This window comes from Peromyscus californicus, unplaced genomic scaffold (genome assembly GCF_007827085.1).
Source record: "Peromyscus californicus insignis strain IS unplaced genomic scaffold, ASM782708v3 Scaffold_18__1_contigs__length_77618521, whole genome shotgun sequence".
NCBI classification, from domain to species: Eukaryota; Metazoa; Chordata; class Mammalia; order Rodentia; family Cricetidae; genus Peromyscus; species Peromyscus californicus.
This window is the reverse complement of record NW_026294480.1, coordinates 30,682,781-30,709,861: the sequence shown is the minus strand read 5'-3', so window position 1 is coordinate 30,709,861 and position 27,081 is coordinate 30,682,781. Positions and strand designations below refer to the sequence as shown.

General features: G+C 44.6%; 1 protein-coding gene across 3 annotated transcripts in view; it reads right to left on the bottom strand.

Annotated features, from left to right (window-relative positions):
• The window catches only part of Egflam (EGF like, fibronectin type III and laminin G domains), a 175,331-nt gene that overhangs the window by 32,566 nt on the left and 115,684 nt on the right, over positions 1-27,081 (bottom strand). For all 3 annotated transcript variants that reach the window (XM_052743187.1, XM_052743188.1, XM_052743190.1), the window contains 8 exons: positions 17,368-17,483; positions 16,454-16,772; positions 15,692-15,792; positions 14,665-14,765; positions 12,124-12,268; positions 8,683-8,872; positions 4,878-5,003; positions 3,524-3,767 (listed from right to left, as the gene is read on the bottom strand). In XM_052743187.1, the coding sequence (XP_052599147.1) occupies positions 3,524-3,767; positions 4,878-5,003; positions 8,683-8,872; positions 12,124-12,268; positions 14,665-14,765; positions 15,692-15,792; positions 16,454-16,772; positions 17,368-17,483 (1,342 nt within the window). The remainder of the gene's footprint in view (positions 1-3,523; positions 3,768-4,877; positions 5,004-8,682; positions 8,873-12,123; positions 12,269-14,664; positions 14,766-15,691; positions 15,793-16,453; positions 16,773-17,367; positions 17,484-27,081) is intronic.

The following is a 27,081-nucleotide window of genomic DNA, read 5'->3' as shown; positions in this document are numbered from 1 at the left end:
AATGGGATTCAGATGACCTTAAAAGTTCAGTTACTAAGTTAACGTGGGAGCACTTGATGCTGAAATGTTACTTGCAGAGGTTCCACACATTACTTTTTAGAGTGAGGTGTGCAGAAAGAATGTAATTATTGCATTTCTATTTCTAACAATGTCTAGCTTTTGGCCTTCACTGAACCTCCCAATTACTTTTCGGTCCGGTATCATCTTTAGAAAACTAAGAAGAATACCAATGGCATGATTATTAAAGGGTCAGCACCCCCTAATTTGATTCCTTTGCTCAGGCAAATGCTTTTGTGATTTGTCCTTAGCAATTAGAATTTAATCACCTTGGCTAAATCAATATGCAATAAAGAAACAAGCAGGCCTTTTTAAGTGGTCTATTTCCATAATGACTAACAGCATACTTGTCATGTTCCTGTCCTGCAGAGGTCACTGCCTGTCAATCCGATACCGTCTTCTGCACAGTTATATTGATCACAGTCATCGAAAGCTCATTCCAATTGTCTTGATGTTTGAATCAAACTCATAATGATTTTGACCACAATACCCTTTTCCTAAAATTAAAATGACTGGGCCAATTCCATAATTTCCTATGCTTCAGACTTTCACCAAATTTTCTTAATTAAGTGGCGATTCTTTGAAACAGTTTTCAAAATAAATAACTTCCCAAGAGGCATGTGAGATATTAATAGTGATCCCTGCTGTCAGCTGGGATGACCTTGCATGGGACATGACCCTGCATGGAACAGAGGTGGGATGGGAGGCCAATGGTAGTTTAATCTCTGGTGAATCTTGTCTTGTTTTCACTCAGGATCCAAGAATTTTTTTTTCTCTAATCACTTTCCCTGACAGGTAGGAAGAGGATAACTCACAGAGTAAAAAAACTAAAATGCCTCTTATTGAAAATTGGCATAGACGTTTGATAAAGAAATGTTGGACACCCTAGGCTCTCGCTGCCAGTGACCCCAAACTGGGATCTGCTATTGCAGAGGGGCAGGTGGGAGGGGCCAGTGTTCAGAAGGAGTGCGAGGCATACCTGTGCCTCCAGATCTTAAGGTCACTCTTTATCCTGAAGGGGTGATTCAAAGTGCAAGGTGATTATCAAGGTGTTGTACTCTCTAAACCTGACATATAGTTCTAAGTGAATTGCTTATGCTGTTTTGCATAATCATATGTAAGTTGAATCAATTAAATACCCACAAAAGTTGTCTTGAGATATAGAATGTTTTACATAACTAGAGGGAAAAAATATTTGTCCCTTCCCCAGGGTGGGAGGTGTCACCTGATGTAGAAACTCAGCCACAAGGACAAAAAAAAAAAATCCTTTGACTAACAGTTGAATCTTAATAGAGACAGCATTTCCCATCAACCATAAAAAATATAGTCATCAGTTTAGGGAAATGAGTGGTGTTAACATCTCCCCCACAAATGACTTCTAAAAATGCCAGGCTAGCAAAATGAACAACCACTGAGTACAGCCACAATTTCCTTGGAAGTAACAACAGACTGAAAGCCTGTGGCGAGGTTTAAGCAAAGTCCCAGGCACTTTCAAAAAAAGAATTAGACAAACATAGCAATGGTGACCTCTGTATTAGATTAGGGGCCCTTGAGCTTGAAGGTTAAAAGTACTCCAAGAGAAGCATAGTGAGAGGCCACGCTGTCACTGACATCTCAGTATTTATGTTTACACCCATAGACCTGGGCTGCTCTCAACATGGGTCAGACAAACTTTTTTCCGAAGTGCGCAGTAGCCAATGGAAAGATGCACAACAGAAAGCAAGTTAAACAGGACAACTAGATCTCTCCCATTGCCACCCCCACCCATCCACCCCGCCACCAAGAGATCAGTAAAGAAGAGGAGGCAGAAAGAATGTAGGAGCCAGAGGATGGGGAAGAGCGCTATAGCATGCTGTGTTCTGGACTTTGTGTGGCTATGGCCAGTGTCAACTCACAGAAGCTCTAGTTTCCTGTGCACGATCAAGCCAGGAAAACGCTGGCAAAGATGTGGAAGGTGATTTCCAGCTCCCATGTCTTATCAAGGAGCTATTGGCAGTTGGCAGTTGCTGGGAAAAGGAGAGCCATTCTTTTTGTGGGGTGTGGCCACTGGTGCGATTCCCAGGACCCCGTAGATGGCCCTGCACCCACAAACATACAGGCAACACTAACTGGACTTAGTGAGTTATTAAAAAAAAAAAAGGATATGAAGTTGGGAAGGAAATGTGTTGGGAAGAACTGAAGGTGTAAACAGGAGAATAGATATGATTATATTTCACTGCATATATGTATAGAATTCTAAAGAATAAAGAAAAACTTCATATTTTAAAAATAAAACACAAATTATTATTTTTTAAATGAGGAGACATAAACAAGAAAAATTCACATCTACCAAACAAGGCTCCGAGGGACTCCAAAGGCCATGGAACCACTGTAGGAACCACAAGGGCTCTTTGAAGGTATTTAATAGTTCAGACTAGATAACAAGATGAAAGTTTTGGCTGCTCTCACCAATTTGGCAAGGATGATTTTTTTTTTTTGGATCAAATGCTTTAAGAGTCCCCTCTACTGTCATGCTACTGAAACCTCATCCTATGTCCTACCCCAACATTTGTGGAGGAGTCACTATCAGTCTCCTTCCTGGGAAATGAGCATGTAAGACAATCGCCAAGTTGTGAGTTACCATCAGGGAAACAGTTTGTAATTTGATCTTTCTGGAGTATACATATGTGTATGTGTATATGCATATGTGGTGCCTTGTGTGTGCGTGTGTGTGTGTGTGTGTGTGTGTGTGTGTGTGTGTGTGTGTGTGTGCCCCTGCATGTGTATATTGAGGCCAGAGGTTGATGTCAGGTGTGCTTCTCAAGCACTATTCACCTTGATTTTGGAGACAGGGTTTCTCACTGAACCTGGAGCTCACTAATTAGGTTAGAAGGGCTGGCCAGTGAGTTCTGAGGATCCGCCTGTTTGCCCCCAAGTGTTGAACTTTCAGATGTGTGCTGCTGCTCTTGGCTATGACATGGGTGCTGGGGATCTGACCTCAGGTTCCCATTCCAGTGCAGGAGGCACTTTAGTGACTGAATCATATCTCACCAGCCCCTATTAATAGTTTTTTCATAGTCAACATTTGTTTGTGGAGTGCCCAACATACGCTGCTCTGGGTGAGGTGAGGATAGTTCCCTGAGTGGCTGGCTACTGATGGTACTGCATGGCCTCAGGGGAAAATGGAGGCAGGTTGCTCCCATAGGAAGCAAGCCCATTTTTCATAATCTGGAGCTGGGAATTAATACCTGTTTGATAGATATTTAGTGAAAGAAGGGAAGGAGGGAGGGAAGGAGGAAGGGAGAGAGAAGAGGAGGAGAGTAAGTACATGATCTACAGGTGGCTTGGCATCGTTCAGAAGCAGGGCAGGCTTCCATGGATGCTGGCAAAGAGAAAACAGGAAGAGGGTGGTGGGTAGCAATTTAGTGGTCATAGTGGCGGCTGTGGCTTTGGAGAGGAGGATGTTGCACAAGGCTTTGGCCCTCACCTGAGAATTCCAGTCCCAGAACCACAGTCGAAGCGGAATTCCACGTGGCCCTCAGCCATATTGATGGACAGGAAGTCCTTGCTGCCCGTGTCATAGCTGTACAGAAGGACACCATCTGCTGAGTCTGGCCGAAAAGTGATCTCGAACTCCGTGAAAGAAAGATAATGCTGGGGCTCCAGGGGCCAGGGTGTGGCAGCGTAGGACCTCAGCGACTCTCTGAACTGAGGGATGGTCAGGGCGAATGCTGAAGAGACAAGCAGAGTGTTAAGAGATCCCGGTGCGGCGTGAGACCAGCCAGTGGCTTGCATGGAGCTGCGAAGCTTTCCTTCTGGGCAGGGACTTACCTACATCTCCTAGCTGCCCTGAGGGTAGTGGGTGGTCTGGCTGAGTTCTGTCAGGGGAGTGTGGGTGAAATATATGGTACCTCCAGCCTGTCCCTAAAACTTTCTTCCTTCCCTGGTGCTCATCTCTTCTCCTGACATGACGGCTAGGTAAATGATTCTGAGGGGTGGAGACTTTGCTCCCATATGACTTCATGGAGCAGAACAACCTCCAAAACTACTGACCTGAGGTGACATAGCAGGAGAGCAAGAATCAGCCCCTCTTACGTGAGGATAAAGAAACCCTAGATGTCCCCGGCCAGCCCTGGCTCACTTACACCCTTCCACAGACATCCGTGGAAATATTTTCCCCCGTGTAGTGTCTTAGTTTCAATCCTGAATCATTCGTAGATAAATCTGAGTACTTTTGTAATCTTACTTCCAATTTTATTCTCTTTTGTCTTTAATTTTTGATTTCTGGAAAAATTAAAGTGGGTTCAAGCCTTCATGTTTTTCCCCCAATCTTTAAAACTTTCAGTTATTATTTCTGAGTGTTTGTATGTACATATTGTGTGTGGTTGTACACTACATGTATATGTACATACGTGTCTGCCTACATGTGTGTATTTACATGATACAGTATAGAAAGAAGGGATAAATTGTTAGATCAGAGGAAAGAAGTAAAATGAAGAACACATTTGTCTTATCGTGTTATTTATTTTTGCTTACACTTTGCCAATATTTTCTTGGAAACTGTTGGATATTATAAAGAACATGAGGTTTTCGAACACTTAAGTCAGTCTTTACAAACCACACGGATACAGGCTTTCCAAGGATGGAGGAGCCAGCTCATGCTTAACTTATTAAAAGGAACATGTCTGTGGTTGGTTTAAAGCTTTGACTCCCTGAGACTCTCCCACCCCTCCCAGCAAAGCAACCTGGATCCCTTAAGAACTTGCAGGACTTTGCTAAATGGGCATGATGGAGAGCTGCATCTACATGCATCCCCACACAGCCAGGGCCCACGGTCTCACCGTCTTCACAGTGCCGACCTCTGAATCCCAGGGGACAGAGGCAGATGTAGGAGTCAGCTTTGGTGGCTGCACAGGTTCCTCCGTTGATGCAGGAGGCCTCGTCACAGATTCCACTGCTGCATTCCCCTAAACAGAGTGCGGGTCACAAAGCCAGGTCACCAGGTGCTGACCCCAGCACCATGGAGAGCCCCTCTGTCTGCTGTCCACCCTTGCATAACGGACCAGCTCTCAGCAGAGGGGAACCTGCTCTTCTTTACTTTCTCTCATGTTGGTTCATCCCCCGAAAGAGCTAAAGACTTTTCCAAACATGATGGACACAATAAATCAAAGGACACATTTTATAACCACCAAAGGGGATGATGGAACTGTTCCTGCTTTTAATCCATCTCTCTGCTGTTCCCGAAAGTGGCATGAACAGCAACTCCCCCATCCCCCGAGTGTTTATGTTAAAAGCGTCCTCATTGTGTGACCCCAATTAGCTTAAGTGCCGCTGCCTCACTGGTTCAAAGCTCAGCCACACAAGGCAAGCCTGGAAACAGAAGAACTCCATCACTGAGCTTCTCTACTGGGGCAGGATGAGGGGAGGTGCCACGGTGCCTTGGCACATGCTTTGGAAGCCTGGTTTTCTTTCTAGTTAGTTTCAAGAGGTCAGAAAGGTACGGCATAGTGAAAAACACTTCAGACTTATCTTCATGTCACAGGATGGGAGTGTGTGTGTGTGTGTGTGTGTGTGTGTGTGTGTAAGAGAGAGAGAGAATGTGAGAGTGCATATGTGTATATATATGTGTGTATATGTGTGTGAGTGTATGTGTATATATATGTTTGTATATGTGTGTGTGAGTGTATGTGTATATATACATATGTGAGGAGAGCATGTATGTATGTGTGTAAGTGTGTATGAGAGTGTGTAAGAGAGTGTATTTATGTTTGTGTGTGAGAGATTGTGTTTGACAGTGAGAATGTGTATGTGTGATGAGAGTGTATGTTTATGTGTGAGATAGTGTGTATTTGTGTGTGAGAGTGTGTGTATGTGTGTTAGAGACTGTGATTCTGTGTTTTTAAAGAATGGGAGTGAGATTATGTGTATATATATATATGTGTATGAGAGTATGTGTGTATGTATATATGTGTGTGTGACAGTGTATGTGTGAATGTATGTATGTGAAAGTATATATGAGTATGTGTGTATATATGTGTATGAGAGAGAGCATGGGTGTGTTTATGTATGTATGAGAAAGCATGTGTGTGTATATGTGTGTGAGAGTGTATATGGGTGTGTGTATAAGAGTGAGAGAGTGTGTATTATAGAATGTGAGAAAGTATGTATGTGAAAAACTGTGTGAGAGACAGAGTATTGTGAGTGTGTATTTGTGTGTGAGAGTCTGTTTATGAGTGTGTGAGAGTGTGAGTGCATGAGATAATGTGTTTATGTGTGTATGAGAGAGAATGTGTGTATGTATATATATATATGTGAGAGAGTATGTGTGTGTGAGTTTGTGTTTATGTGTGAGTGTGAGAGAGTATATGTTTGTGTGTCTGTATAAGAGAGAGAGAACATTATGTATGTATGTGTGTATATATGTGTCTTTTTATTAAACAAGCAAAGTATTCTGGAAGAACTACTTTGCCATTTGCACATACATCTTCCACCTGACATGGAAACTCACTGACGTGCTCTGGCTGCCTTTCTTCTGCGTGCCTCATCACAGTCTCTCTGGAAACACCAGGTGAGTACAAAGCACTTTTTCCAGGAAGAGTCTGAAGGGCCGGAATATAAAGAGTCCAACCACGCTATTTGCCAGCATTCTGCCACACTTATCTGATTTGGTAGCCAGCTCCCGAGAGATGAACAGCCCTCCTTGATCTGGCCATGTCACCCCAGCAGGGCCAGTCCCATCCTTGCCTGAGCAGTCACCCGAATTCCCTGACCATAAGGACTCTCCAGGAGGAGGTGGGCAGGGCTGTGTGCTCAGATTTCACATGGGATCAGAAGACCAAGTTCAGGAGGCTAAACCACTTAAAAGGCCCTGGCTGGTGGATACCCTGGAGGGTGGGTCTCTAAGAATCCCAGTCGCTAGCCACTGGGTCAAGTAAACTGACTACCATCTCCTTTTAGTCTGAGCACATGGCCCCAGCCAGTCTCCAGCTTTGGTCTAACACCCAGACTCTCATGGGGCCGAGGGCCCAATAGTTCTGCTGGTTTCAGATGAGGAGTAAAGTCTGTGGGTTATTTCAGATTCTCGGGGAAGAAAGTAATATTCAAATCTTTCTGCAATGTAACTTTTTTAAGAGGAGGGAATGGAAGTGGGGCATGAAGACCAGCTGGGCGCTTCCTTGAGGAGTTCCATGAAACTGCTTTGTTAATGGCATTCAAGGTCTCTGATGAGGGGCAGGGAGGGAGAGAGGAAGAAATCCCATGGGGAAGAGGAATGGGGACCAGAAGGATGACAGTGTCACAAACAGATTGTGAACAATCAGGAGGAGAAGAAGGGCTTCGTTGTGGAGGCTGGGGGTAGGGGGGGTGTGGAGCAGCCAGCTCACTCTCAAAGAGGGAAGAAGAGAAAGACTGTGAGAAGAATAGAAGAGGAGAGGAGAGTGGGGGCCCCCTCTGGCACCACTTAATGACGCTGTGGACATGTCATTGCTGGAGTCAGTCCTCAAGAGACAGCTTCCCCGAGTTCCTGAAGCCATTAATGGTAGACCTATGCCTAGGATGGTAAAAGACATGAACTGAAAGTGGGAGTCCAGGAGCACCCCAAATACCCTGGTTATTATGAACAAGGAGCTACTGGTAAGAGAATGTGGTGTTATGGACAGAATTCTATCTCTTAAACACACAGATTGAAGACCTGACTCTTAAAAGGACTGTGTTTGAAAATAAGACCTCTAATATTGCATAAGATCATAAGAGTGGGGTACTAATCTGGTCTCATCGATGTCCTTAGGAGGGAGAATCTGGACACCTGAGACACAAGGGGTGTGCACACAGAGGAAAGACCTACCACGTGTGGAAGAGGTGAGAAGCTAATTGGCCATGTATAAGCCAAGGAGGAAGGCCTAGGAGAAACCAAACCCCCATGTACCTGGACCTTGACCTCACAGCTCTTTCAACCATGAGGAACAGATTTCTGTTTACCCCACATAGTCCATGCTACACTGTTATATGTTTAGCAGACTCAGGCAGTCCCTGAAGAAAATGGGCCACGCTGCTGCTGTCCAAGGTTGAACAGTGTTCTTGGTACTATAAAGCTATCCCCGCTCCGCTGCCGCTCTGGTAAAGCACCTCACCTTGCAAGTCCCCATTATTCATCTATATAGTAGCTGTAATAATATTTTCTCCCCTCTAAAATTAGGGTAAATGAGAGGGTAGACAAGAAAGTATTGGAAACTATGGTCAAGAATTAGATTTTTCTGGGGCTGGAGCGATGGCTTAGGGGCTAAGATCACTTGCTGTTCTTGCAGGAGACTCAGGTTCTGTTACCACTACCCAAATGGTGGCTCACAACTACATGTAACTTCAGTTTCAGGGGATCCACGGCCTCTTCTGGCTTCAGCGGGCACCAGGCACACAAATAGCACAGGCATACATGGATGCATCAGGGTGAAAGGTCAAAGTGCATGACCAATGAGCTCAGGCTAAGTAAGATGGTCACAAGGCACAGCAAGTTTGCTCTATGAACGGCTATGTTCACAGAGCACAGACTTGGGCTCATCACTCCTCAAGTCTTGAGTGAACCAATTGTCCCCCTGCTCATCCCGACCAGAAACGAAGCCCCCAGGTCCAGGCTAGCCCCTGGGCACTCACCTACATCAGCCCCATTGAGGGCTTTCCCCAGTGGCCAGGGTCTCATGTCAATCCTCCTGCCATTGACAGCAAGTGACTGCACGCAGCCTTGGAAGCCACGGTTTGTCCCCGTTGCTCTCACCAGCCAGTAAGCGCTGGGAGCGCCACCGAGGTACAGAGGTGTCCGGAAGGTAATTTTACTGTACTGGCCCTTTAAGAAAAATGAAAACTTTATCTCACTTTAAAAATAGAAAGAAAAGAAAAACCAGAACACAACAGATTGCATTGAGGGGGATGGCTAAGATGTAGGTTAAAACCGTAGGGATTCCTTTATCTGGGTTTGTCTTTAGGACATGGCCCTGTTAGGTAATGAAACCCAGAGTTATTGACTACCATAGTCAACTCACTGACTCCTTGGAGGGCTGTGCTTCCAGAAGCAGTGGTTTTGGAATGGCTGCCAAAGAAGGAAGGAGGTCAGATCCAAGCCAGTCTAGCCGGCTCTGAAGCAGGTTGGCATCCAAAACCAACAGCACACTTTCCAGTCCTCACACCAATCTACTGTGTATCTTGGGTGGGTCACGCTATTCTGTGCATCCGAAGGTGGCATGGTGTGTGGGAGAACATCTGCCTGAACATCTGCCCTTTCACGATCCCAGCCCCCTTCACGCTAAGTAGCATAAGAGCCATTGCTGGAAAATAACCAACAAGTTGTGTTACAAAATATCTTGAAATTTACTCATGGACATGACTCCTTTTTTTTTCTTTTTCTTTTTAATTTTTAAGTGTTACCTTGAGTCAGGGAAACAATGCAATCCAGGGCCAAAGCAACAGTCTGAATTGTAAATTTGGAGGTTACAGAGTACAGGGCTGAACGTGAGTTGGGGGAAAAAATTAAGACACTCTTGGTCATTCTGTTTTTAGTATAGGAATATCTCATTCATCTGGATTAAACGATGAACATGGGAGCTGGGGGAAGGTGCAGCCCTAGAACTTATAAAACATCCCAAATCAGTCCATGACTATAATGTGTACCCTTAAAGTGGTCACTTCCAGCAAGTGGGAATCTAATCACTGCTGAATCTTTTCCAATGAATAGGTAAGAAATGTGTGTAAATTAGGAGACTGAGCCACTCAGTACTCAGAAGGTTTTAAGTGTTCGTCATCTACAAGCTGCTTCCATCAGACGACTCAAATGCTCTCTTGGCCTGTTCCATCCAGATTCTCAGGAGTCATTTCTGGACCCCATCCTTACTGTTCTGTTCTGGTTTTGTCCCCCTGTCCTGGGCCACAGCCGGGAGCCTACAGCTCAGTACGTTTTCCTGGGACATAGATGTGTGAAGATGGTGAGTTTGCTCTGGACCTTGGCCTGTGGTTCCCTGGAGTATGCTTTGACTGTCTGTGCATGTGAGTGCCCTGGGTCCCCCACGGCAGCCTTCAATAGTTTGGGGTAGCTCTGAGGCATATGTTGCTCCCTTGTTCTCATGGGACCAGGTGGAAACTGTATTAGGAAGAATCATGTGGGATTCTCAGTCTTGACTACTCCTTCTTCTCCTCTGTCCAACTTCTCCTCTCTAAAACTGGTCTCCCGACTGGGAACACTTTCTAAAAACAACCTATGTATAGGACTTCACCTTGGGCTTGTTTCTGGGGAACCAGCTTAAAATAGAACTACTGTCTCCTGACAGTTATTAAATAGTCCCCAGCTGAGGGCCTGCTCATACTTGCTATGCTCCCAAAGTCCCTGTAATACAGAGACAAACTTCACCCTGATCAGCCTTAACATCACATGCTCTTTGCAGTTAATTTCTATATTTGATAAACTCATAAAATATTGGGATTGGAAATATGAAACTTCATATAATGCAGGTTCCCACTGGTTGCTGGATCCTATGCATATCTGCATATCTCTTTCAATGGCTTACATATGCTGCTTTGTTAAATACCCCCTGGGACAGGGACCCATTGCCAAGACAGTCTGTTACACCTGCCAGACTTCCCAAGGCTCTCCCAGAAGGCTGACCTTTCTTCCCCAAGTATCTTTCCTTGACCTAGGGAAAAAAAATTGCCATTCTGCCTTCCTCTTTCCTGCTCCAAGCTAACAAAGCTCCACTGAGTCAACCAATTACTGAAGACATTTCAGGTCAACTTCTTGTTTGAGTGGCAGCCCCTGGAATATCTCACCTCTTAGAATGTCCTCATAGAATGGTTAGATTACTCCAGAACCACTGAGACAGAAGATGGCTACTTCTTCTCTGGATGCCACATCTCCATCCATGCAGACATGTGTTTCCTTAGCTTATTGGGGCTAACATGTGACCCTGTTTGCAATCTTCATAAAAAACTCATTGCTTTCAACCATCCTGCTTTCATGGTAGTATTCTGTACTCCAGATTGAAGAATCTTTTTTTTTTTTGGTTTTTGGAGACAGGGTTTCTCTGTGTAGCTTTGTGTCTTTCCTGGAACTCACTCTGTAGCCTAGGCTGGCCTTGAACTCGCAGAGATCCGCCTGGCTCTGCCTCCCAAGTGCTGGAATTAAAGGCGTGCGCCACCGCCGCCCGGCAGATTGAAGATTCTTACCAAAATTCAGTTGATCATTTTATACTATTGTATTAGAATCATACACATACAACCTGTCTTTTCTCCTCTTTAGCAATGGGCATAAGCAATTTCCAGGTACTATATAGTTCACTAGAGTTGGCTCCTTATTCCTTTTGACCCACATCAATGAGACTTTGAGGCATGGACCTTTATTCACCATGTCTTGTTTGTAGCACAGCAAGGACCTGGCAGTGGGTAGGAAGCTCAGACATAGGCACCAAGGCTCCCTTGCTGCCCTCTCCTTTAGAAAATACAGAGACCTGGCTGATGGTAACTCTAAGCTTGGCTCCTTGCCAGGCACTAATTCAAACCGTTTGTTCTAAAAGATAATCTTCAAATTACTGTGAGCACAACAGATATGTGAGTACCTCAGTGACCTGTAGAGCGACACAGGAGATAACTAACTTACCTCCTCCTCCTCCAGTGATGCATCCCAAGAAGGATAAATGGATTATCCCTCTGTATGGAACCAGACAAGCCAACTCTTTCCAGTTGCTAAAGCCACAGGATCATAACACTCGTCTCTACCTTTTATCTGAAGCTAATGATGGGTTCTTGGCTTCCCATATGGGCTTTTCTTGACCTCTGGCTTGGACAACCTTGTGCAAAGATAACTCATCCTTGCACAGGTGATGTGTGCTGCATTGTGCACCCAGAGCATTACTACTCACAAGTTCAAGGCATCTGCCCAGTAAGTGTGTATGGAAGGTGTACATGGAAGCTCAGACAGGCAAAGCTGTGGGGACCCCACCACAGCTCTACTGTGTGCCCTATAAAAATTCAGCCTCCCAGAGCTGTCCAGAACCTTGCTCTCTGCAGCAATCTCCTCTTGAGGACCAGATGAGGGTATGGGCTCACACTCACCTGGGACTGGCCTGTCACCGGGGTGCCATTATTCAACTGCAGCAGCCCGTTCAGCCCATCTCTGTACAGTGTCACTGTGTGCCAGGCCCCAAGTTTGATTTTGGTCTCACTTATGATGATGGCAATCCCGGTTCCACAATTAAACCTGAAGGGAGGAGGGAAGGAAGATTCTAGAATAAACCAGCTCATGTTTTCGGACTCCACATCATCACTTCTAGGACAATGGCTCCTCTCTTTGGTTTTGGGGTGAATGTGTGTGTGTGTGTTTTTTTATATGGGTACTGGGGATGCAAACTCGGTTCTCCATGCTTCTAGAGTAGGCATTTTTCTGACTGAGCCATCTCCCCATCCTCTCCGTTGGTTTTGAGACAGAGTCTTACCCTGTACTTCAAGAGCCTAGAACTTACTAGGTAGTCCTTCTCCAGCCTCCAGAGTGTTGAGATTATAAGCATGAGGCACCACATCTGGATAACAGTTATTTTAAGAGTTAATGTGTCCAGAGTTGTATCTATGGCTATCAAGAGCCACATGACTCTACACAGAAGAGCTGGGCCTTTCTTTCCTCTGATGGTCCTGGTCTAGTTATTGCTCATCTATGGTCTCAGAGCCTTTGTCTGCGGGGACCTATTAACCTGTGGTCTCATCTTCTCAGCAACTCAGAAGCAGATGGGGTGTAGGATTCTTTGTCTCTTCTCCAGAGACAGTCAGATGCTCAAAGTTGATGTGAATACAATACTGAGAGCATCATTCTGCTTCCAGGCATTTCTCTGAGGAATCTCCCCAATTCTCAAACGATTCTCTTATGATATTAATAAAGTGTAAAAATGCAGTCTTCACAGGAGTTCTGAGAAGCAGGCTACCCTTCCATCCATGTCCAAGGCCCCCACACAGGTGAGGTTTCCCCAGGAGACTCTGGCTCAGGCCCAGGCATGGGAAAGGGGAGATGCACACTGAGATGGCTGCAGTATTCTGGTTCTCTCCCAGTGTCTCTGTGGCCCAGGGCAGCAGTAATTACTATACCTGACAGGGAAAGTTTGGGTACTTTCCTGTTAACTTGAGAGTAGCCATCCAGACACTTCTACCCAGACCCCCAAGATTGCTTCCTGGAGAAAGCAGGATGGGCACGTCCACACTATGCTACCTACATCCCCTTTCTTGTGACTGTTGTTTCCCCACCCTCACGAGTGGGGATGGCATGGCCAGGATTCATAGAGGGAGATGGAAGCATCACTCAGGTAGAGCTGTTACACTAAGGACCTGCCAACAGCCAATACTGCCACACCACTGAGTGTCTACCTCATCCTTGAGTGCTAGAGCCCATGAGATTAGAACCATTAGCCTAATCCTGGTGCCTTCCACCATGCATCCAAGAATCAGTTCATCTAACAAAGCATACTTGAATGTCTTCAAGGTAACCCTAAGAACTCAAGACGTGTGTGTGTGTGTGTGTGTGTGTGTGTGTGTGTGTGTGTGTGTGTGTGTATGTGTGTGTTTATGCATGTGTGTGTGATAGATGTCACAAGCCGGATGGACACCAGAGGTTAACATCAGATACCTTCCTTTTATGCTTTCCACTGTGTTTTTTTGAGACAGGTTCTGTACCTGAACCCAGAGCTCCATGACTGCAAACTCCAGGATCTACAGTCCCTGCTTCCCAGTGCTTGGGGGTTATAGGTGTGTGTTAGCATGTCTGACTTTTTACATGGGTGCTATGGATCCAAACTCAGGTCCTCATGCTTGGCATGGGAGGCACTTTACTGACTCAGCTGTCTTCCCTTCCCGCAAAAGTATTTTTTAATGCCTAAAAAATTAAATAAACCATTAGGGTTGGTATATGCTTCCTGGACAGGCATTGTGCTAAGCATAAGAGAGCTCATGTGATCCCCTCCATAATCCTTTGAGGAAAGGCAACTCCCATAGCTCATGTCATCTGCCAAAGGTCAGGCAGTAAGGAAATGATGCCATCAGGACTAGCTAGAGGACCATGGACAGGGTCAAGACTGGTGCCTGTCATTCATTCACAGACAGACACTATGTGCCCACACTCTGCCTTCCTGAAAAATCAAGTTAACTAAAAACAGCTTCCAAAGTATCTGGAGGAAAAAAAAATGACCCAGGTACAGGTGGCAAGTCAGGATTCAGCCCAACCCCAGGGAAGTCATGGTAGGTTTGGGCCTCCTTGGGGGCCTGTTGCCCTTCCATAGCTGATGGCCATCTTGTCTCCAGGAGGCTCTGAGAAGATCTTGTCTTCTGCTTGAGCTTCAGGAAAGAGAGGACTTGGCCTTTGCCAAACTGCCACGCGCCCACAGTGGGTGTTCCATACCTAACTGTGGCGTCAGAATGAGTGAGTGAGGCAACATTCCCAAACTCAAACTTCAAAGGTTACTCTGCCGTCCCGGCTCTCTGGGACGTGAGAAACTGGCCCCGGCTCATCTCCTGCACACTATTCCTTTAGTGACTGGAGTCTAGTTGTACGGCCCGCATTGTGTACAACGTATGTGGCAGAATTTTAAGGTCTACAGGACTTAGGGTAGAAGTTACCTGAACTGGAGGGAGCGTCGGATGAGAGCCAGGGACATGAAGTCACCTCTCCCGTGTTCACTCTCCCCACAGTAGAGCAGTAAGCCGTCCTCTGCCTCTGCCTGTGAACACACAAGCAAAAGCCACAGGAACCATGGCCACCCCTTCCTCCTCCTCTGTGAACACTCATGAAGACAAAACATGAGTGTTCCCCTCTGCCATCCTACTGCTGCAAGCACACGGACTCCTGGGAGTTCCCACATATCCAGGCCGGTTCCTTCACATTAAAAAAATAGCAGTGGTATGAATAGTGCCTGAGGAGCAGCTCTGAGGTGAGGAAGGCCCATACCCAACCTGCTTTTTCCTTGGCTTTGCGGATGCACCGGCAAAGTTTGCGGACGAGCCTGAGTCCTATAGCCCCGGACACAGAGCACATTGTTTGTGCTCATCGTTTTCTACCGTCACCGATGAGCATTCCATTTCTAAAGTGTTTCTTCTGCTCTTCCTCTCTACCTGGGAAGCATGTATATCTGCTACTTTCCTTCTCTCTAGGCAGTACCAGCAGTCCACTGGGTAGTCACACTGGGTGTGATAGCTGAGGGATAGGCCACCTCCTAGACAGTTAACACTTGCCAAGGGGTTTCCAGACCCTTCACCCTTTTGCTTCTTCAAAGACACTCAATGAATCACATTAAGCTCCAAGCGCCAGCTGGATGCTGGTCTTTAGATGATTGGGACCAGAGAGATCGCTCTAAAGGACTTTGGGGAATGGAATGCATTGTTAGTCCTGAAATCCTGCCCCTGACCATCACCCTGGAAGCAGCATGCTCACTGGGAGTCTAATCTTCCATAGTTGGTGACTTGTAAACCCACCCTCCCCCAGCTGTGCACTTGAACACTGTGAATGTACCCCCACCCTGCCAGATGTTGTGACTGATTTCGGGTCAGGCTAGGTGTGTCATACTTTTTTACTTTCCCTCTTCCCTGTATTCCTCTAATGTAATCAGATGTGTTCAATGGACACTAATTATGTGGCAGCTCCTCTTACCCTGAATTCCAGAGTGATCTGAAATGCCTGATAAGAGTTCTTCAGAGGCTCAAAGGTTACGTAGGAGTGACCAAAGAACTGAGGATACTGGATAAAGATATCTAAAAGAAAAAAGCGCAATGTGACAGAATGCTCTTGCCTCATTCTTTTCAAAGCAGAAATCAACAGACACCATTGTCTGCCTATCACCCAGTAAAACCCTCATCTAATCAACTACACTCAGCTTCCTTCCCATCCATCTCCCTTTCTCTGCCTTTCACACCTATTACTCTCGGGATCAGGGAGCCTTTTCTGAAGGGAAATTCTTCAGAAGAAACTGGGTTTGGAAGATGGGTTCCTGCTTCCCGGAAAAGAAATGAGTGGCTTGAAGTCCAACATCACTCATTTTCATGCTGGGCTTTTGCGGTACCCAGGTGGCTCAGCCATCAGCCCTCTCCACCCTTCTGGGTGTTCTGGTTATCGTTTTGATAGAGATGTGATAACGGTAGAGTCTACCTCCTGGTCCTATTGAGATGATTTCTCGATAGCTGCTTCAAAGAACCTCACACTAGACACACATAGAAACAGGGCTACTGCCTCTGAGAGGCAGTGGAAGATGCTTCTCACTTTCCCTGGGGGAGCTAATTTACCAACCCATACATAAAGGAAAGGCTTATCTTACAAAAAAAAGATGGCCAGAAGGTGCTGTGTTTGTATCATACAACCATCTACAGGACTCTGCAGGTTTAACCACGCTGTGTTCATTCCCTTTCCAGGGCTTACCTTCCGAGCAGCCCTCGCCCCCTTTGCCCAGGTTGCAGTGACATCGTGAGCCTCCCCAGGTGTAGTCATTGACACAGAAGCTGTCAGCGGAGCAGAGAGTTTCATCACAGGACATGTCAAAGAGCCTTGACATCATGGCCACACTGTTCTTCCCCTTCCGCTGGGCAGGGGTGTGTGGGATGGCCACTGTAGTTTCAGGGAGAGATGCTGGGGTAGGTTGTGCAAGCCTAGAACCCATCTCTGGGTTAGAGAGAGAAGTCTTCTTGGATTCTATCAAGACCTTCCTACTCCCAGCTTTGGTAGCAGGAAGTGGTTTAACCTATGTGAGAGAAGGAAAGGACTTAGCATAAACACAGAGTCATCTTTACATTGCATATATGCATCTCTTGGACCATAGGCTCACTGTGAATGTCCAAAAACCCCAGGATGTCCGTGGGACAGAGGCCCTGACCCCAGTTTACAGAGGAGGACTTTGAGACTCAGGGAGTTTAAGCACCTGTCCCGTATTAGTCAGAAAATTCCGTGTGGTAAAGCTGATACTCTATGACCTGTCCTTACTAAACTATTACAAAATGCATGGCTTTGCCAAGGAATCATTCATTTTCTTATACTGCCTCATTTTACAAAATTCCGTGGATGGTAAATCTACATTTTTTTTTTCGGTAGTTTATGAGGCTACTTGTAGACAGAGGCTGTTCATAGGATAACAGCCTGCTAGAAAACTTCCTAGTGTTAATTTATCCCGTACCCCGCATGACCCCCCCCCCCCCCCCCCCGCATCATAGTCAGAGGAAATAAATCATTGCTGATGGGTCCATTTCAGTTTGAACTTTCATGGTCATGCTCTGTGGCTAAGCTGCTGCGGTCAGCAGGGAGACAAAGCACACTGGAGTCAACAACAGAGGTGACGGTACCTCCTCAAAGGACACATCCAGATCCAGTTCATCTTCAGATCCGTCATCATCCTCATTCACTCCTGTACTGGTGATATACCGAGGTCCATAGCTGCCACTTCCTGCCTCCTCTGGGCCTTCACAAAGAAAAGCACATGACCTGTCACCTTATGCCTTCTTTGTCCCAACTTCTTGTCCCAACTTCCTTTCTTCTACAATTATTTTTTTAAATAATTTATGTAATTTTATTTCATGCACTTTGGAGTGAGGGTGCCAGATTCCCTGGAACTGGATTTACAGACAGGTGTAAGCTGCTATGTGGGTGCTGGGACTTGAACCAGGGTCCTCTGGAAGAGCAGTGAGTGCTCTTAACCACTGAGCCATCTCTCCAGCCTCCTCTCCTTTAATTATTAAACTTTCAAGTACTTTATGAAATATGCCATTTTCTTATATGCATGGCATTATACCTTGTTCTCATTTACCTCCTCACTTTCTCCTGACCCGCCCCCCCCACCTTTTAGCCAGACCTCAAAATATACTTTACTAAGCAATAATCCTCAATGAGGATTGGAGAGTCCATGGAAGGTTCTAGAAAAGAGAAGTCATCAGGACAGAGCTCCTGACAGCCCCTCTGTAGCATTATAAATACCCTGTCTCTCCCAGGATCCAGATTATTCACCATCTCATGATAAGTGAGAAGATAAAATAAGCACAAATAAAACCAGACCCTGCATGACCCAAGGGTCATGGGATGAAACCCTGCTGTTCTTCTCTCCTGATAGTGGCGGGAGATGGAATTGTTTCCTCAGTCTCACACCTGTGAAGCTTCCACCAATTTTGTTTTTCATTGCGTGTAGGATGTACATTCTATCCTACTGATAAGGATTCTCCGAGTAGCCTGGGGTTGCTATAATTAAAGTGCATAACTTATCTCTTTCTACTTGGCACTTGGTTAATTAAGAAAAGAGAACATTAAATAGCGGACATTTATTAGGACCATAATAGTCAAACCACAGAATGAATGCTAAACAAAGTCTGGGTTATTCCACACTAAGGAAAAAGGAATGTTAAAATACAAATTTTTGTGGGTCAACCAAAGGCCGTCCTTTATTTTATAAAATCTATGTATGTTTGTGTTTAGGAAGGACATCATGGTTTTTCTGTACATTGTTTCTCTGATGATCAATATGATATAGTTGGAAGTATCTCTTGATCATGTGAAACGGGCACAATAATCTGTTGTTGGGCAAGTCATTTAATGTTGTTAGATCTCGTGATTCTGAACAAAATAAGGAATGAGAGCTTTGGAGACAGCTCAGTTAAGAAAGTGCTTGCCACATCAGCATGAGGACCTGAGTTTAGTTTCCAAAACCCATACAGAAAAAGCTGGAAATGGCGGTAACCTCTTGTAATTCGGGTACTGGGGAGGCAGAGATGGGCAGATCCCTGGGGCTCACATGGCAGTCAGCCAGGCAGACTTGGTGAGCTACAGGTTCCAGAGAGAGATGAACAGTGCCAGAATAATGACATCTGAGGTTGTCTTCTGGCACACACACATACGCACAGGCTCTCTCTCTCTCTCTCTCTCTCTCTCTCTCTCTGCCTCACACTCATGTAAGCACACACACACACACACACACACACACACACACACACACCTCCCACACACAAATAAGGGATGAGATTAGCTTTCACAACCATTGAGTTCTTCAACTGCTGTGACACTGGAATTCACACTGCTAGTGCAGATGTGCTCCAGATGTCTGCACACCAGCCAAGATCTGAAAAAAGAAACAACTGGGAGGTTTTACTTACAAGGATGAAAAGAGTCTGGTATGATCTCACGTGCTCCGAGGATCGGAGCTTTGTGTTCAGGATTCTAAGCTTCCATGAAGCCATGTCTTATCACCATCAGAATCATTTGTTACAGGGGCCTCAGGGGAACCTGTCTTAACAGCTCAGCTCATGGAGGCCTCAATGGGGACACTTGTTCCCCTTCCCCGAAGTTTCCTTCAGGAAGATGACATTGAAAAACAGAACTATTGGGTTCTTGTCCAAGGTTTCCATCCCTATGAGGGAGCGGTAGTGATCAAGCTGCATTTGGCCCACTCTTTGGAACTGAGAAATGCTGGGAGGAGGAGGGACTGTGGGTAACCTTGGTCCCCCCTGTAACCTTTTTTCACTAGGTCTAGGGGGACAAAGTGTCCTAGGTAGGTAGAATTGTCACAAATGATCAAGCTTCCCAAGCAGGCTATCACACATCCCATACTAGGCAGAGGGTCCTAGCAAACCTACCTTGACTCTCAGAGAAAGCTTGCCTTCTTACTTGGCCTTTGTCAGACATAAGGATGCCAATCTGCTAATGGCATTTGCTGACCTATAAACTGATTCTAAAAGTGGGCAGAGAGAAAAGGGGCTGTGAATTGATCTGCCGAATCAGCAACAACAAAAACTCTGTTGCCACTGGAGCAAGAATGGCTTGGGAGAAAGGGCTGTTCTGTAAGAGACAATGGGTTATGGGAAGAAACTGGGACATCTCAATACAAATGCACAAGGGGAGTCTGGTCAGGTGGAAAATGACAGATAAGAGCTACAGTCTGAGTCCCTTCAAAGTCTCCCCAAGACCTTTTGTGATTTGGTCTTGCTAGTCAGAACCTAGACCACATTCCAGTTTATTTATCCTCACCTTGCACCATCCAAACTGGTTCTTTTTTTTTCAGATTTAATGACCTTTTCTGATCAGGAAATACATGTTGGTACACCAACAGAAAGGGTCCAGTGGGAAAGCAGAGCAAGGCAGGCTGTGTGGCATGGGAAAGGGTAAGCCTGATAGTGTTGACACATATGTGGTCTTGTCTCCAACTGGCTCCCCACAGACAGGGCTCAGCCAAAATCCTGCATTTGGAAGTTGGGAACCAGAACATGAGAGTGAGTGGTCAAGAGAAGGAGATGCAATGTACTTGTGTGTGACTCTCAGTGTGGATGGGAAAGACAGACGTGTGTCCCTGTATCTACCCAGTAAGAGGACTAATTCTGTGATATGACCAAGAACCAGGGTCCTGAGTCTTCTGGGGGCCCTTAGACTGGCTTCTGTGGACAATCATGCAGTTCAATTCTTTTTAGGTATTCAGATGGGCAAATTGCTCAAACTGAGGACATGAGCATCCCTCATCAGGCCTCTGATACAAAGACTAGAGAAAATAATTGCCAGTACTAAGTTTTGTATTTAAAGAGATGATGGTTAAGTATTAAAAGTGAAACAAAGACATTATCAGAGACAGTATATCACTGACAGACCTTTTGATCATTTACTAAAAAAACTGCTTAGGAAGGGGTAAGGGGAGAAGAGAGGAGGGAGGAGGAAGAGAAAAAAATAAGACATGAAGAATAGCAGGCAGGAAACTGGTGAGTGAAAGAGTGAATCTAGAGCAGCATTCTAGTTTCTTTTAATTATTAAAAAATTTTTAGGCTGGAGAGATGGCTCAGCAGTTAATTATTAAAAAATTTTTGTAGACAGAGTCTCACTGTGTTTCCCTGACTGACCCAGAACTCATGACATAGACCAGGATCTAAACTGGCTTTAAACTCACAGAGTTCCACCTGCCTCTGCCTTTGAGTGCTGGGGTTAACACTTTCCAGTTTTGTGAAAGTCTGAAGATTCAGCTATTAGAGGAGATAGGACAGAAATACTGAGAAGTTCCGTGGAAGACAAGAAGGAACTGAATTAAGGGAAGCTTCTGAATCTTTCATCATTTAAAAGAAGGGTAACAGTTATTGAGTAACTTTAGACTATTAAGTCTAAAAGTTAACAATTTATAAACAGTTAATAAAAGAATACATTATTTCATCCCAGTTGACAGAAATAGTAAATCATATAGGAAAGAAGAAAAGAGCAGAAACAAAACCCCCCTCTTCAATTAAAAAAATGGAGAGGAGGGACCCAGAGTAACTTCAAAAAAAAAAAAGATTGAAGGAATGAATAAAATATGCTGATAATTATAATAACTGTAAATGTAATAAGTCTCTCATTTAAGAAATGTGTGTCAGGTTGAATTTTAAAAGTATGAGCTGTATGGTGCTTTCAGAAAGCTCATCAATCATGAGACACAGGAAGATGGAAAATAAAAGGATGCTGTTGCTCTGAGTTGACTGGTACTTGGTGTATACATAGATCAAATCATCACACTGTTCTCTGTAACTGCACATTTAATGATTACATACCAACCTACAAAAAGATATATAACTTAAAAAGTAAATAAATTAAAAAAAAATACTTGCTGACCAGGAGAAAGAAAATAAACCCAAAGATGGGCTGAATGGAATAATGTTTCAGCAAAAATGAATCCTTCATTCTGACACAGGCTGACAACAGATTTACTGTCCAGAAAGCAAGTCTAAGAATCAAGAGGATGGCTTCTGTGTTGGTAAGAAGTTGGGTAAGTAAAGAAACAAGCAGGCCCAGACAGGAAGATCTAAGCAGTACATGGCCTACTAAAGGGAGGCTCTACCTTCAGAGAGACTGAGTTACAAAGAATTAAGGTTTTTTGTTGGGACTGTGGAGATGGCTCAGTCCATAAGATACTTGCTGAATAAACATAGGGATACAAATCCCATGTGCAGAAGCCACATTAAAAAAAAATTCTGCCTCTAGTGGTACAAGCTTGTAAAGCCAGTGCTGGGGGTGCAGGGCTTGCTGACCAGCCTGCTTGGTGAGCACCAAGATCAGTGAAAGACCCATGTCAAAAAAGAAGGTGGGTAACGCCTTAGGAATGCCCCCTGAGGTTGTCATCTGGCCCTCACACATACCTGTAAATATGTGTACCTACGTGTGTAAACACAGAGATACATAAATATACTCGTGTATGAGCACACACATATACATACACTCACTATGTAGCCTAAGATGACTTCAAACTGATGGCAACCCTCCTGCCTCAGCCTCCCAAGTATTGGGATTACAGGGGAGAGCCAAAATGCCTGACTGCATACCTCGTCTTGGTATGACTTTTATCCCCATGTATCTACTTGATTTATTATTATTCTATTATACACAGAGAGAGATACATTAGAAACATCGACTTGAACTGTGGCTAAAAGACACAATCCTGGTCTATGACAGTGAAGTGGATTTGGTGGTGTTCTCTAAGACCCAGACGAGGGACCAGCTGAGTGATCTAAGGAACAGGTTGATCACAATGCTTCTGACTTTTAAGGGTTTTCTTTCTGTTGAGCTGAACAAATCTGCCAGCAGTCAGCTATACTTCAAATGGACCCCTTTAATTTTTAATAAGAACCAGTAAAAGGGGAGTCTAGCCATGCAAACTATAATTTTTCGTGTACAATAAAACCACTTTGAAACTTGCTATTCATTGCTATGCTCAAGATATTGCAAGTGCTTCCTACAACTGCATGTAGTAAAAAAGAATTTTTTCTTGACTTCTCTTGGTCTAACAGAAAGCTCCAAATTTAGTGACATCCAGAGCATTGTCTCACTCAGAAACCAGGCTGGCTTGGAACTCACTATGTAGCTTAAGATGGTAATCTTCCTGCCTTAGCCTCCCAAGTGCGGGGATTATAGGTGCGAGCCAAAATGCCTAATTGCAAACCTCGTCTTGGTGTGTTTTTTACTTGCTGTATCTATTTGGTTTATTATCACTACATCACATTTTTCATGTAGTGTGTGCATATGTGCACTTGCTTGTGGGGAGGCCAAAGGTCACTTTGAGTGTCTTCCTTATATGCCTGGTCCTCTCACTGAAGCTGTAGTTAGCCATTTTGCCTAGGCTGTCTGGCCGGTAAGGCCACCTGTCGGTCTCCCAATGCTATGGTCATAGTCATGAGTACCTGGCTTTTTCAATCAGTGCTGAAGATCTGACCTCAGGTCCTCATGCTTGTACAGGAAGCACTTGGAACATTGAGCCATGTCCTGAGACCTTTCACTTCAAAAATATTTCTTTCATTTTTGAGATTATAGTATAGTTACATCACTTTCCTTTTTCCTTTCTTGCCTCCAAATCCTCTCACATACCCCTCCTTGCTCTCTTTCAAATTCATGGCCTCTTCCTTCATTGATGTTACATGCATCTGCATATATATACATGCATTCCTAAATACATCCTTCTCAGTCTGTATAATGTTGCTTGAATGTATGTTTTCAGGGCTGATCATTTGGTATTAGATAACTAGTTGGTGAGCTCTTCCCTGGGGAAGACTATTTCTTCTATTTTCAACTTTCCTTAGTTGCCTGTAGTCCTTTCTGTACATGTATGGGGGACAGGGGAGCCCATGAGACCTCAACCTTAACATTTTTTAAAAAAGTTAAAATGTATATATTTCCTCATTTCCCACAGTGGTTAAATATCAGTGAATTAATAATACAGTAGACCCTTGGTGTCGATTGACAATCTATGGGTGCTCAAGTCCCTATATAAAATGGTGCAGTATGCACACACACTTTACAAACACAGTCTTGTATGTTTTAAACCACCTGTAGATTCTTTATAGCACCTATTTCAATGGAAATGTTATAGAAATGCTGCTGTACTGCTCACATGTTGTGTAACTATTTCCTCAGAGTTGAAGCATCTCCTTCTGGAAGGGGGAAAACAGAGAGAAATAAGATTCAGGAAGTAAATAGAAGTTAAAACACCCAGGAAGCTCAGAAAGTTCCAGCTCCCATAAGGCCTCTCTCCAAGGTTGAATAAGCAGTAAGCATGGTGGGGGGAAGAGCAGACTCCCGTGAGTTGTGCATGGAAATCCAGGGCCAAAGCTTTTGTGAATGGTCACCCAGATAACTGCCTTTGAGTTGTCCGTGCTCCTGTAAATAACCCTTTATGTACACTCCTATAAAAAACCCTCAACACAACTCACCAATTCACTAAAATAGCCTTGGATGGAATTTTTTTTGTGTGTAGGGCTGTTCTAGATGGCCTATCTCAGATGAACAATTGTTCATTTCTCATGCTCTCATGAGGAAAGTCACACAACATTTGAAAACAGTGGCGAGAAAACAAAATCTTTACATGTTTAGTATAGACACAATTTCCCTAAATGTTTCTCATCTACTGTTGGTTGAATCTACAGCTACAGAATCTTTGGATTCTAAGGGCCATCTGTGCATTCAAATTCCTTGAATAAACTCAAACTTATACAAGTATAAGCAACAAGTAACCACCTTCTTGGTGGAGCAGGACAGCGGCCACTAAGCTGGGAGGGTCCTAGCTGCAGCATTCACTGGCAAAAGGTGTACACTTCTCTGTTCATGCAAGCAGAGTCAGTTTTATGCTAGGGAAGAGGCCTGGCCTAAAGCCTCTCTCTGATCCATAATCATACTCAACAGTAATTGAAAACTCCAGACAGTCCGTGACGAGAGCAAGCCAGCCTCTCTCTGGGTCATGAGATTAATCTGTGCCCAAGGACCCTTTCGTAAAAAAAAAGAAAATAGAAACAGGAGTAATCTGCTCTCCTGTTCAAATAAGTATTGGCATATTGATTAAAGCAAGATTGAGCCAGTGAGGAACTCAAGGTGCGGCAGAGGGTTTCTGAGCATGAACCATCACACAAGCACCTCCATCAGAAAGAAAATCGTCAACTGCCAAGACAGAGCACTCATTGTCTGAATAACAAACGGAATCCACAAGTTGCTTTCTGATGGAAGAGTTTCTACTGTGTTTTGAAAATTTGCATCCTGAGAAAATACCAAATAGCAGAAATTTGGTGAGTGGGGAAAGAGGACATGAAAACAGTATATGCAGCAGAGTTAGCTGGGGCCGGAACATGGACTATTCTAAACATGAGATTGAAGTGACCTTCACATTAGCTAGGGGTGTGGTTTCCCATTAGCAGCTGTGGGACTGGTTTCTATCTTCACTCTTGGGGTTCCTATACCCATTTGCCTCTGAACAATGTCCAAGCATACTCTCTCAGACCTTCATTAACAATAGACCAAGAAAACCCGTCCAACAGGATCCCATGCTCTTCATCCCCACCCTCTTGGAGAAATCCAACTCCATTTCTATGGGCAGGCCACCTTCAACATCACCTCACTGTGAAACCTCTGGCCAGTCCTCCTTCCAGACCATTCACCACAAAGCAACCCCTGCCCCCTCTATACTCCGGGGTATGTTTGCTAACAATGCTCACCGTGTAAACACAGGGGCTTAAGGTGTTTTAGATGCATCCAATCACTGGACTAGACCATAAGCCCTTGCCTCAAAGGTTGTTTCAGCTTCCTCCAAACAGTCATTTGTCAAAAATAAGTGTATGTGACGTCCACCAGCAAAGCTAATGCTCCCTTCCTTCCAGCCTTGAGTTGCTAATATGCCACAAAATTCTACTCAGTTTCCTGATGTACTTGATTCACTATTATTCATGCTACAGATTTCAGTACATTAGAGGGTTATGAAAGTAGGTTGGTAGGCCATAAGCAGTATTTTTTAAAAATCAAGTCAAATGATATAAGAATTTAAGGTTCTCGGTTCAGCAAGGGTGAGACACTACACATTCCCTCCCACACATACTTCTTCATTTTTATTTTTAATTATGGGTATATACATGTATGTGGTGTGTGAGGTGTGCATGTACGTGTGTGTATGTGTGTGTGTGTGTGTGTGTGTGTATGTGTGTGTGTAGACCAGAAGCAGGTGTTCATTAACCTCTCTTGGATTCATAACTCACACTTAGGGTCCAGAATTAAACTGCACAGTGTCTTCCACCTTACCGTAGGATTCCTGCTGGAGTGGATGAAGTTTGCAGAAGAACGCAATGTGTGCTTGAGTCGGGAAATGTTCCTACACATTACTGAGAGGGAAATGGAATCCCAGCACTTCTGGCTAAAGGAAGCAACTAAGGAAGCAGCTCAGAAAACCGATATAGAAAGTTCACACTTAGGACTCAGGTGTGACAGACAGCCCCACCGCTCCAAAAAGGAGCCAGTGGAAGACGGATGGGAAGTTCAGGATCAGTTGATAAGAAATGATGCCACTCTTGCATGTGGAGCCCAGCCATGCATACAAGTTGGGTTCTGCAACAGGTGAGGTCAGGACACATTAGAAGTATCTTAGTGACTGGAAGGTTTAGAGCTAGACATACAACCTGGTTATGGTGATATTTTATTTGTATTAAAATGTTATTTGTAGGTTAATAAATAAAGTTGCCCGGGGGTCAGAGCTATTAGCAAACCATAGGAAAGCAGGGCAGTGGTGGCGTACGCTTGTGATTCCAGCACTTGGTAGGCAGAGCTGGGTAAGTCTCTGTGTGTTCAGGGATACAGCCATTATTGGATACACATGCCTTTAATCTTAATATCAATCATGGAAAACCTGGAGGCCTATACAGACAGGCCGTGAGGAGGCGGTCATGTGGTTGGGTTTACAACCAATGAGAAGGCAGGACAGGAACTCTATATAAAGACTTTAACACAGGGGTAGCTCTGGTTCGGAGAGGTAGGACCACCGCAGGAGGAAGGGTAAGGTTTTAGCTCTTAGCTCTGACCTCTTGGCTTTCTTCTTTGCATTGGTTCTGTGTTTCTTATTTAATAAGAAGGTTGGATACATCTACACCTGGTGTCTTGGTACTTTATTTTATTTTCATATCCTGGTGAAAGCAGATTCTCCCACGTGTAAACCCCACGATGGCAGGAACATGGACTGTATTGCTTACTGCTAATACCCTGGCACCCAGAAATTGCCCAGCATTAAGCAGGCATTAAATACATAGCTTTAGAATTGTGTGAAT